The sequence below is a fragment of the Cajanus cajan genome, chromosome 9, assembly GCF_000230855.2.
Source record: "Cajanus cajan strain Asha chromosome 9, NIPB_CcT2T_4, whole genome shotgun sequence".
Classification (NCBI taxonomy): Eukaryota; Viridiplantae; Streptophyta; class Magnoliopsida; order Fabales; family Fabaceae; genus Cajanus; species Cajanus cajan.
This window is the reverse complement of record NC_138525.1, coordinates 14,613,518-14,626,293: the sequence shown is the minus strand read 5'-3', so window position 1 is coordinate 14,626,293 and position 12,776 is coordinate 14,613,518. Positions and strand designations below refer to the sequence as shown.

The 12,776-nt window shown below is 35.6% G+C and overlaps 1 protein-coding gene across 1 annotated transcript; it reads right to left on the bottom strand.

The window, feature by feature from the left end:
* Positions 1–2,025: 2,025 nt before the first annotated feature.
* On the bottom strand, positions 2,026–7,019 carry SBP1 (S-ribonuclease binding protein 1). The gene is made up of 4 exons (XM_020378710.3): positions 6,860–7,019; positions 6,595–6,695; positions 5,639–5,961; positions 2,026–2,710 (listed from the first exon to the last, which is right to left on the bottom strand). Exons 1-4 carry the CDS (start codon positions 6,931–6,933, stop codon positions 2,183–2,185), a joined length of 1,026 nt encoding a protein of 341 aa, XP_020234299.1. The 5' UTR covers positions 6,934–7,019; the 3' UTR covers positions 2,026–2,182.
* Positions 7,020–12,776: the final 5,757 nt, after the last annotated feature.

The following is a 12,776-nucleotide window of genomic DNA, read 5'->3' as shown; positions in this document are numbered from 1 at the left end:
TGGTGGTGAGACCTAGCTAAATCAATTCCTTGGAAAATATGGAGAAAAACAAGCCCAATATGTAAAATTTGGCCTAGGCCCAATTCTGGCCCAATTATTAGTTGCACCTACACACCTTACTATTTGTCACCCCACTTCTACTACTGAAAATATAAAAATGAATGACCCTTAATACAAGGTCAAATGGAGCAAAAGTTTCCAAGTAACATACCCTAAATTCTCAAAAGAATATACTATAATGAAAGAAGAAAGTGTCTCACAAATACAAAGGCAAAAATGAACTTATACAAGAACTACTATATACAAGTGAGTTCAAGATGTGATGGCCCATATAAAGAGTAGCTTGGGCTTGGCAAGCCCACTAACCTCCAAGCTTGCCAATCCTTCCTGTATGCTCCTGGCCATAGCTCGAGTAATTGGGCTCTTGGCCCATGATCCATCATTAGGGCTTGTCACACAGATAATCCCATACTTCATTTGGTCTATGAGATGTGGGATAGTATAATAGAAAAAGTAAAGATATACATATATATATATATGTGTGTGTGTGTGTGTGTGTGTGTGTGTGTGTGTGTGTGTGTGTGTGTGTGTGTGTGTGTGTGTGTGTGAAGGAAAAGAGTTAAATGGTACATCAACATTTTATGAAGTTGTTTATTCTATACTAATTAATAGCTGGACTAAGAGTTGCACCCATCTCCACTACATGGCTCACTCTTTGAATCCTAGGTAAAATTAGTCTATCAAATATTTATTTATTCTTATTATTTATTTATAAATAATTAGATAGATACTATATCTTTTTATCTATTAATTTTCTTATTTATTAAAAGGTACTACAGTAATGAATGGTTTCAAGAGGCTCCAAATAGAATTTTCCCACATGAAGATGAAGAAATTTCTGTGGAGAGAAATAAATGTTTAAAAAAGATTTTCACAACTGTTGAAGAAAGAAGAAAGGTTTCTCTTGAATGTGCTGATTTTTCATCAAAAGCTCATAATTTTGCTTCTTTTAACTCAATTGAAGATAGATGGACATTAGATGCTAAATCCCGGTGGTTAATGCATGGTTCTTTTGCCTTTCTCTTTCAAAAGCTTTTTTTTAAAGCTTCTTGTACAACCTAGTTCTTCATCTTGTTGCAAAAGGAATTGGAGTACTTATTCCTTCATTCACTCGCTGAAAAGAAATAAGTTGAATCATAAAAGAGCAAAAGACTTTGTTTATATACATACTAATTTGCGACTCTTGTCTACGAAAAGCGCAGAATATATGCAAGGGAGTACTAGAATGTGAGACATTGGTGGAGATTCATTTGATAGTCCTGATGGTGTTGAAAATCTTTAAATAATGTCATTATCTCTTAATGAACCAAAAATAGAAGTTGTCTTAATACATATCCTAAACATACTATATTCTATTTCAAAAACTGACATATTGTCATATCGAATATATATCTAATACTTATATTTGTGCATCATAGATTTGCGGTATACTAAAATTAACTCTTCTAACAATTTTCTTTTGAACACAAAGTTCTAACGCAAAATCTTATTTGAAGAAAATTAAATATTTGTTAGTAATTATAATATTGATGCAAAAGTATCAATTTACTTTGCCAATACCTATTATTTTGAACTCAACAAGAAAATTGAATCCAGTTATATACCAACGACTCAAACTAATCATACTATATGGTTGCATTAAAAAAATTTAACCCACTTGAATTCAAGATTTTGGAGAATAATGATCACACTATTAACATTTAATTCAAAATTTATTATTTTGTATGTGTTTTGTTGAAACGTATGATTAACCTGTTCAAATATCATGTTTTTAATAAATTAATAAAAACAATACGGGCAAAATAGATAAAAAAAAAATCCCCCCTTAAACTCAGTCGCACAGAATGTGAACTGAAAAAAACAAAAACATTGCAAACAGATTGGACCTCAAATCCCTCAATCCAACATTGATGTCACAACCACGTGCATGTTGGCATCAATAGACATCCTTTCTAAATTCACCACTGTTCTCAAATAAGTGAAATTCTTTATGGTCAAATGCATCTTAAAAACTAATTACAAGGTGTCATTATGGTCCTTGGAGACACAAGCTACAAGAAGAGACTCGCATAACAACATAAAATTAGAGATTTCAAGTGTAGTGTAGTAGTATAATTTGTAGTTACATGTAGACCTCCATGCCGATAAATTTGGAGGATTGACATAGAGGACAGAAACTAAGCTTACTTTCACAATCTTTACAGAGGCAAAGATGCTTACAAGGTAACAAAACCATGGTCACTTCATTGACTCTGCAAGCCTTGCATGTCATCATCTCTTTCACATCAGTATTCTCCTTCGAAAGCAGATGAAAATCAAGTGAACGGTCGTTGCAGCAAGAGGCTGTATCGTCTACTTCGCTGTCACCGCACCCTTCTTTACTATCTCTGCTTTGAACATATGCTTGCTGTAGGTTAAACTTGAGAGCAGCAATCATGTTTTCGTTGTATCTTGCTCGCTGTTGCCATGTACCAACTTCTACAGTTAACTGCTCCATTCGATCTTCGAGTTCCATGTTCCTCTTATTGATGCTTTCTACCTCAGCTTCTTTCTCGCGAAGTTTCTGAAGGACTTTGTCTTCAATGAGTGAGACACTCTGAAGCTGTGTTGCCTGAACCTTCTCCAAGATTGTTTGTCGCAATCGTTCACCCTATTAGAAAGAGAAGATTAATTAATGTTGCATCTTCAAATTAGAGAAAGTTCTCTTTTTCCTGTTTATACAGATGACAGATCAGGCTATACATACAAGTCCCCAATGCAAGTCCAGAAAGGCATTTGAAACTTTGAAGCAGTTACTAATAATTCAATCAGTGATGCACACGTGTTATAAGGAATAAATATATTTAATAATCTTTTCTCATCAATTCTGGTTTTTGACTCGCTTTTGAAGAAACTAAAATAGCAAAGCAACTGATCTCATTATTCAATAACAGCAAGGGGCATGGAAAAGGTGGAGAGCAGACTACTCTCCAGCACAAGTAAAAAATTGACCATCTCACATGCATACCACACCCTTTTTATAGAATGAATCAACCTTACTGATTCACATATCCTTTAAGAAAATTAGTTAATTTAGTTAATCTTATTATGTCAATAATGTGTTTTGTTCTTCCAAAAGGACCCATAACTTTTTTAAATTAATCATCTCTTTCCACTTAATTGCTTCTCATCTAAGTAATTAATGTTTTGAGAGAGAATAATTAACGCATCTAGAACTTAGAAAATGATGGAATCATGCTTAGCATGATTCCATCAGAAAAGGATCCTATAAAAAGGGACAAACAATTATCTTTTACGGATCTAGTAAATAGTATTAGAAAGAGCATATATGCAAACTTTAACAATTCAGTAACATAACAGAAAAGCAGTATATATACGAAGCAAACTTAGATAACAGATCATTCACCAATGATCCTTAATGACATTGATAGGTAGCAAAATACTACTCTATCACTATTCCTATATTTCTACCATTAAAGAGCTAAAAACACTACAAAGAAGATAAAGATAAACCGAGATATTTTCATTAAATCCCAAAAGCTAAGGAAATACATTATTTATAATCCCAATAGCTACAAAGATGACCCTACAAGTGTCATCATCGAGTATTTAGGGATTTAAAACTATAAACTATATAATATTTTAATATCATCCTATTAATCCACTTGATTCAATTTTCTTCTTTTAGGCATTGTAAGGCCCATCCTATCATTCCCTTCTGCTTCACTTGGACCTTGTCATCAAGGTCCTTAGAATATTTGTGCAGCACATAGCTTCTCTGCTTTAGCACCAAAATGCTAATCATTTTGCTGCCAAAAAGCATACATGACATTGAAATTGATTGAAAGCTAGCAAACCTTCATCAAAACAGATCCATACCACAAGGCAAGGCCATAAAGTGAGAAAATAAAGAAATGGGAAATGTCATAGAATATGCCAGCAGCTTGTCCTAGTGAAAACGAGCATTTGGTGAGATCAACAAGCTCATTAACATAAAGGTCAAAGACCTTTTCTTCACACAGTGCAGCAACAGTGTGTATATTGCTCACAACCTCCTTGGCCAACATGTTGGCTTTTAGATATGCTGTGCTCAAGTTGCAACAATAGATTTTCATAAAAGATTTCTCACTGATACGACCACTAATGATCCAAGGATATGTAGCTATGACAACAAGGGTCATTCTCCAGTTCAAGATGGAGGCAATAATAAAGGAAGCAACAACCACACCAATATTAAGTAACATAATTGTTAAGGGCCATCCTATCAGACATTGTCATTGCTTTAGTTGCATGTAGAAGTTCAAACAATAATGAAAAAGGGAGGGGGGAGTTTTGAAGAGTGAATAGAAGAATAGATCTTACTTAAGGTGATAAATGCCTAGAATGGATGCAGGAAGGCAGGAAGATACTTCATTTGGTCATGGAAGTTCAGCACTATGTAATGAGAATTCTCTTAAGCTTCCATTTACATTAAATAACTTGCATCCCACTTCTAATAGGTATTTCCTATAATCATGTAATCAGAAAACTGAAAGTGCATGCTTCATACAAATTAAAATAACAGAGAGGAGAAGTGCTTGCATAAGCCTAGTGCCCCTCCGATCACATTAATTATACTAGGTAATTATTAATTATGACATTTTTTTATTAAATAATCTATACTAATATATAAAGAGGATACTCCTTTTAGTAACCACCTTAGTCTCCACATTTTGTTGACCATTATACCCTTTCATTTTAAAAAAATTAGAAAAAATAATATTTTTATCAAAATCAAGACCCTAAAATTAATCTATACTAATATATAAAGGAGATACTCCTACCTTGATCTCCATATTTTGTTGATCATTATACCCTTTCATTTTAAAAAGTTAGAAAAAATAACATTTTTATCAAAATCAAGACCCTAAAATTAATTAACTAATTATAACATTAGATCCACATATACTTATTACTTAATTTTTATTTTATTTTATCTTTAATAGAGGCACGAAGTGCCTCAACCTTACTAGTTTACATGATTGGCCCAGAACACAACTTGCATGTGTAAAGTTAATTTAAATATTTCTCCACTAAGATACCTTGCAAAATGGACGAAAGATAACCATAAGAAAAACAAAGACTATAAACAATCCTTACTCACAAGTAGAGGGGTTGGCCCAAAAAGCCCGTAGTCCACATAGGGCCGGGTTTGGGATCAATTTAAAAAACCAAATTCAATCCAAGCCTTTTTGGCCCAGCCTGGTATAGCCTATAGCTTACATTAGGCCAGCCCACAATGGGCTGGATAGCCTGTTTTGCCAGCTCTACTCTCACAAGTGGCATTATGGACATCGAATGTCAAAAATAGTCTAACAGAAGTACAAAAACATTTATACACCAAAATGCAATCAAACCCTTAACAGATCCCTTATTGACCAACAACAGAAAATACATCATGTGTGCAAAAATAATAAGGTCCATACTACTCTTTTCATATGCATCCTATCATGTCTCACAATTGATTTTAACTTAAAATAGTTTATCTTGAACAAATAACCAATAAAATGGTATACTAGACATCAAAATCTGAGCTTACCTGCACTTTGAGAAACCTATCTATCTCTACATCCTGCTGCTGCAACTCACGTTCAATGTCATCACCAATGAGCGACAACAAAGCCAAATCTCCAGTGGAAGTCAGGCGAGTATTGTCAAGTGACAAGCCCAACCCAGTCGACACTGATCGGGGTTGATGGAAATCAACAGAAGATATTTGAGAATTGTTCTCCAAAAAATCCTGTTCTTTTAGTCTCTTCCTCTCTGGCTCCAAACCATAATTCCATTGCAATTGCAAATCAACTCCACCATCACTGCCATCAGCAGGAGGAACAGGACCCGGGGCAAACCCAACAACATGAACTAGAAAACAACAAAATAAATAAATAAATAATCACAACACATAAAAATCTAGGGCTTAACTTACCATACCAACCCCACAACTACCCCAAAATCAATGTTGAGGAAAAAACAAAATAAATAAATAAATAATCACAACACATAAAAATCTAGGGTTTAACTTACCATACCAACCCCACAACTACCCCAAAATCAATGTTGAGGGAAAACACGCAAAAGACTTCAAAAATCTAAACTTTCCTGGATCATCATCTATACTAATATATAAAAGGGTTTTAGTAACTATCTCCACATTTTCTTAACCTTTATACCCTTCTATTTTAAAAAATTAGAAAAAAAAATTATATTTTTAATCAAATTTAAGAACTTGAAACTAATAGAATAATTATAATATCAATTAGCCTAATATATTTTTATTACTTAATTTTTATTCTTATTTTATCTTTAATAGAGGCACAAAATGTCTCGAATAACATAAAAGAAACAACTTTGACTCAAGATGACCAAAAGGGGTACCATCAACAAAACCTAGCTAGGGTTATTTCCTTAAAAGTTAGATTTTCCAGAGCATTTAAGATATGTAACTAAAGGGACAAAATTGAACAAAGGGAAGGTAAAGATGAAGAATTTACATACATGGAGGAATATAGGGCGGATGCTGGGGCTGATCTTGCAAATCAGTGGGGCTGTAAAACGCAACCTGCTGTGACATTTGACCATCGATTGTTTGCAGATTTCTGAAAGTAAATGAAAACGTCAAATGAGGAAAACATAAAGAAGCAAAAAGATTAAATTGCAAAGAGAAACTACCAACAAAAAAAAAATTAAAAGGGCTTGGTGAAATAAAAGGTGGAAAGGAAGGGGTTTCAACGAAAATCGGGAGGGTAATTGGATTAATTACCTGAAGGATTTGGTTTGTGGCTGTTGTTGTTGGGCTTGGTAGTGCCGTTGGAAGTGATGCTGAGGGAAAGTCATGGATGAAGAAGAAAAAGAAGAACAACAACAACACTGAGAAATGGAAATGAAAATGACGAGGTGGTCGATGCAGAAGTTTCTTTTAATTTCCACACTTGCCCCTCATACTTTTTTTCGTTTATTTTTTATTTATTCATAAAATAAAATAAAATGTCTCGATTAATTCATTAACCCAACTTTCAGAATTTGTCCAAAATAAAACTAACTTGAACGTGGATTTATTCATAAAATCAATTATTGTCTTCCAAAAAGAAAAAATTGCTCGTCCTTGTATTGTATTACCTGCATACTATATAAAAAAATGAAGTGAATATTTTGGTAATATCTGTTTATATCTTTAGTTTATTAATGAACGTATTTACCGGACTACTAATATTATAAATAATGTTCATTGATAAGTATTATTAAATATAATTATCATAAATATTATTTAATTTAATGAATTTTTGAAATAAAATTATGATATTATTAATTAAACTAATTAATTTAACTACTTGATATCAATAAATTATGTAACGTAGTAAGATTTTTTTTAAAAAAAAAATATGGGTGATTTAGTAGTTCAGAACGAGTCGTTCCCAAACTGGAACGGGCCGTTCCAAACTACTAAATTGACTTGTAAAACGTAGTTGAGAACGGCCCGTTCTGGATGGAGTACGGGCCGAACCCTAGAACGAGCCGTTCTAGAGGGAGTACGGGCCGTTCTTGATGGAGAACGGGACGTTCTGGATGAGTACCAGAACGGGTCGTTCTAATTTCAGAACGGACCGTTCTGCATGTAAATTTTGTACGTGAAGAAGGGGTGCAAAACGAGTCGTTCCGAATTTGGAACAGGCCGTTCTGGCTACTTCGAAACTTCTATAAATAGGGTTTGTGTGGTTGAGGAGAAAGTGAAGTTTTTAGAGAGAAGTTTTAGAGAGAAGGACTCTGGGTCTGTGAGCTCCTTTCTCTCCCAAATTTCTCTGTATGATTCCTTTTCTTCTCTAGATCACTAATGCCTTTTGTCTTTCCTTGAAATTCAGATTAGGAAACTTGTTTTTGGAGGATTGAGGTTTCAGGTCGAGCTTCGGAAGGGAATTCTACTTTTTCTCAGTTATTGGCTATTTTGAGTCAATCTTCAGGTGATGGAAGTTAGAATATTTGTTGTTTAGGATTGCATGTGAGTTTAGAAACTCAATTAATGCATGAATGTTGAGAATCCATAAATGGATTGAAGAAAATCTCATTTTTTTGGGGTTTTGAGAAAAAGGAGGATTTTGATGATTTTGATGTATAGGTTGGATGCATGCGAGATTTAAGTTTATTTTGTGTTATATGAAGCCTATGCATTGTGTTTTTGTGTTTGCATATGGTTGGATTTGTTAGTTTGGATGAGAGTTTTGAACTCTTTGACTGGGATTAGGTTAGGCGCAGGTTGAGCGCGCCAGGCGTGGAAGTGCTTAAGGTTCTCGGGTTGGATGTTGGGCCAGGCGTGATTTGGTTGCGTCAGGCATGGAGACTCTTAGGAGTCTCTATCTCAAGGACAACGAGCGTGAGTTGAACGCGCCAGGTGTGGATGAGTTTTAGGACTCTCAGGTTGGGATTAGGCTGGGCGAGCTCAGGCTGCGCCGGGCGTGAACATGTTTATGAATGAAATGATGCTAATGCATGTTAAGTTGAAGTTTTGGATCATGTATGTATGATATATGATGTATGCTGAGGTGTGATTCATATGTATGCATAGTGATGATATATATGAATGTTTAAATATGATATGGCATGAGTATATGTTCATATGTGTATGATTATTGATCATAATGGTGGATAGACCATGTATGATGTATGATGTATTATTGCATGTGATGTCTTATGACATGTGTATGATTGTTGATCATGATGGTGGGCAGACCATGTATGATGTATGATGCATAATTGCATGTGATGCCTTATGGCACGAGTCTAGCCTAGGACTTGAGGAGAGGAAAAATATTTTCGAACTAGAAGAGCTCACATAGAGTCTCTTGAGAGTGGTGCTTGGATAGGCCACTGATATATGAGAGTGGTGCTTAGGGAGGCCACTGGATTTGAGAGAGTGGTGCTCAGGTAGGCCACTAGGTTGGGTGAGTCTCCTCTAAGCCCTTAGCTAGTGTTGGAGCAGGGTATGAGGTCGAGGGTTATTCCCTTAACCAAGTACTTGAGAAGGTGCGTGGATCCTTGCGGATAGTCGGTGGGCGAACTCCACAATTGACTTGGTTATGCATGCCAAGGTCGTGGTAAGCCCGAATCCAGTTGTGCTATACCTGACGGTGGATATGGACTTCCAATTGTGTAAGTGACATCAATCCCTATGTCATTCATGGAAGGAGGAATCCATCAAGGTTGGCTCACTCCAAGGTAGGTGGAGACCACTCTAGGTTTCCTACTCTCCAAGGGTGGAGATAGGAGGGGGATAGCCGAAACTTACCCTAGGGACTAAGGATGAGACGTTGAGGCATAAGAATGCTCACTCAAAATCTATATAATCCAAAGTATTTACAAGTGGTGGGGTGTTGGGTATTTATAGGAGGGGAGGCATCTAGGGTTGCATTTGGAGCAATGCATGGCCGAAATTCACAAGGCAAATGCACTCCAAATGCAATGCCAAATGAACCCTAGATGCTACTTGGTGGCCAAGGATGGAATCTAAGGGGTTAGATTGGCTACAACTAGGTGCATGATAAGTCCATGCAACCTTTGCCCTCCACTTGGGCCTAAGCCTTTCTAACACAAAAAATATGTCCAAGACTCACCAAAAATGCGTCACCTCTTCACTAAAACACCCTAGCCCAAAATTAAAACCCTAATCATCTAAAGCACCCCATAATACAAGGGTAAAATGAGAAATACAAAGAAAATAAATCCTATGACTAAAATACCCCAAAATACAAGGGTAAAATTGGAAAATAAAATAATCCTATACTAATCAAATTGGCCATAGCCATGAACCATGTGATGGGTCTCACATGAAGTGAAGTACCAAGGATGGTCCTCCATCATACCCTCCTTCTTGAGAAGGATTTGACCTCAAATCTTTAAGTTCTTCCATTCCATTGATCCTTCAAAAAAAATGTGAAACCACAATTAGGGAAGTAAAAAAATACTAAAACTTTTAGCGATGCAATCCTTAAGTACACAATTTGTTGGATGAAAGTGCTAGGGAAAGGAGAGAGCCAAAGAGGCATCACCATTTAAATTATTGGCCCCATGCAATTCATTCACCAAATCATCTATCTTAGGGATTGGGTGCCTTTTATGCAATGATGGCTTTTAAAAAGATGCTCATCCTCCATTGCCATCTTTCTTTGGCACCAAAAGAAGGAGGATGGCACAAGGGTTAAGGTTCTTTTGAACCTAGCCCTTTGTCTTCAAAGGAAAAATTCTTTTTTTCTTTTCTTTTCTTTTTGTTTTTGTTTTTGCTTTTCTCTTCATCATCTTTCTTAGCCTTTAGTTTGAGTTGGTCCTTATTCACTTGAGAGGGTGATAGAGGACACCACACAAACTTCTTACCTAAGTGTTGGAAACTTATTTTATTGGTGAGGCCATCATGGATTATGTGCTTGTCAAATTGTCATGGCCTCCCAAGCAAGACATGACTAACCTCTAATGGCACTATGTCACACAAAACATCTTCTTTATAGTTGCCAATAGAGATTGGTATGCTTACTTGTTGGTTAACTACAACACCTCTATCCTCATTGACCCATTGCATTCTATAAGGTTTAGGATGAGGTTTTGTAGTCAAGGCTAACTTATCAACCAATCTAGTACTACAACAATTTGAAGTTGACCCACTATCTACAACGAGAGAACAAGTATTTTCTAGAATTTTGCATTTTGTTTGAAACAAGTTCTCTCTTTGAGATGGTTCAATGTCACTAGGTTGATTGTTAAGAAGCCTTCTAACCAATAGTAAGTCTCCTTCACAAGGTAAAATTTCTTCCTCGGAGTCTATGGCTTCTTCTTCACTAGAGGAAGATGAAGTAGCTTCATCAAGGCTACTATAGTGATCTTGGGCTTTTAAAACCATGGTTTTCTTTGTAGGACATTGAGAAGCAATATGTCCTCTTCCAAGACACTTAAAGCACTTGATTTCACTTGACTTAGACTCTTTGGAAGGTGCTTTAAAAGATGAATTTTCTTTTTCTTTTCCTTCTTCTTGTTTTCTTTGTGTGGCCGAATAGCTTTGGGGTTCACACCTTGTTCTTTGTGAGCCTTCCTTGCAATTTTAGGTTCCATTGTTAGGTTTACCATGCTTTTCTAAATTTTAGGTTGAGTCTCACATGAAAATGCCATGAATATGCTTTTTATTTTTGAATCCACCTAAAAGTTTTGTCTTTGTATGTTTCCTATAATTTGTCAACAAAAATTTCCATGTATGTGCCCAAACACTTTGCATGACTACATGATCAAAATATATGCCATATTGCATGATAGTGGGCGTGACATTTAGAAGCTTTTTAGAGGTCATTCATGCATGCTAAATAGTCCTAGCATGTTCCTTGTAATTTTGAGTTTCCATGTGTGAAATGCTTCCTTGCACATGCATATAACTTGCTGCCCACTTTTCCTTTGCATTCCACTTGTTTTGGTTAATTTTGTATGCTTAAAGGAACCCTAAAAGAATCTAAAAGGTGGCTGAAAAAAAAAATTGTGCAAACAACTTGTACTAACTTGTACAAAACAATTTCCACTAAAAAGATTCCTTAAGGTACCTCTAAGAAACCGCCACTTGTCATCACTTCCTCTCCTAAAGTTTAACCTAATTTTTGACCATCTACAAGTGCAAAACCTAAGCAACATTTGGGCTTAATTTAACAAAAAAATTTCGGACCCAAGACATATAAAAGAAAACATTGCCGTGAAAAGAAAGAAAAAGACTAGAACAAAAAAAATTCTTGGACCAAAAAGGACTTGTTGCTAGACTTGTGGACTTGGACCAATACCTATGCATTTGGGAGTTGGACTTATGACATTTTGACCTTAATTTGGGACCTTACCTTTGGCTGGACCGAAACATATAAAGGACCTAATCAAGTGGACTAAACACTAACCTAATTCTAGTGCCTTTCTAGGATTACTCTTTGTGTGCTTCCTTTCTTTGATTGAGTCTTAATTTTTTTTGCTTGTCTTTCTTGGCCTCTTTGTTTTGTCTCCATAAATTCTCTCTGAGTTTAGCCTTTCCTAATTGTGCTTTTCAGTTTTATTTCTTGGACTCTTGCTTTGGGTTGGTTTCATTTTGATTGTAAGTGAAAAACCACTCTAGTCAATTTTCACACCTTTGGTGGATTTGAGTGGAGGGGAGAACCGAATCCAAGCCTAGCCTTTGGAGGGATTTACACCACACATAAAGGAGTGAACAAACACTTGGAGAGGTCTAACACGTTTGTTCATTGTGAAGGAACCCAATTGGAGGAGTTTGAAGACTTAAATTCTTGTTTTTGTCTAATTTTTTGCTTACTTTTCTCTCTCGGCCTCTTTGTTGTTTTTGGCCTTAGTTTCATTCTTTTGGTTTGTAATTTGGCCATTTCTAAACCTCTTCAACTTGGTTTTAGTTCGTGTAGTTGAAGGTGATTTGAAAACCTTCACCTAGGACCTCGACTAGAACATGTTTTAAGTGCTTTCCTTTTGCATGTTTTATAGTTTTTGGTAGTATAATTGCTTAGGCTTTTATCTTTGTCTCCAAATCCGTTTAGAAGGCTTGTTTTTGGCCTATTAGGGGTAACGTGCACACACACACTTTATTGTTGTGCCAACTTGTTTTTTTTGTGAGAAAAGTAGCAAAAGGCTTAGTGATTTTTACTTGATAGGGCTTGGTTATTAAGTGA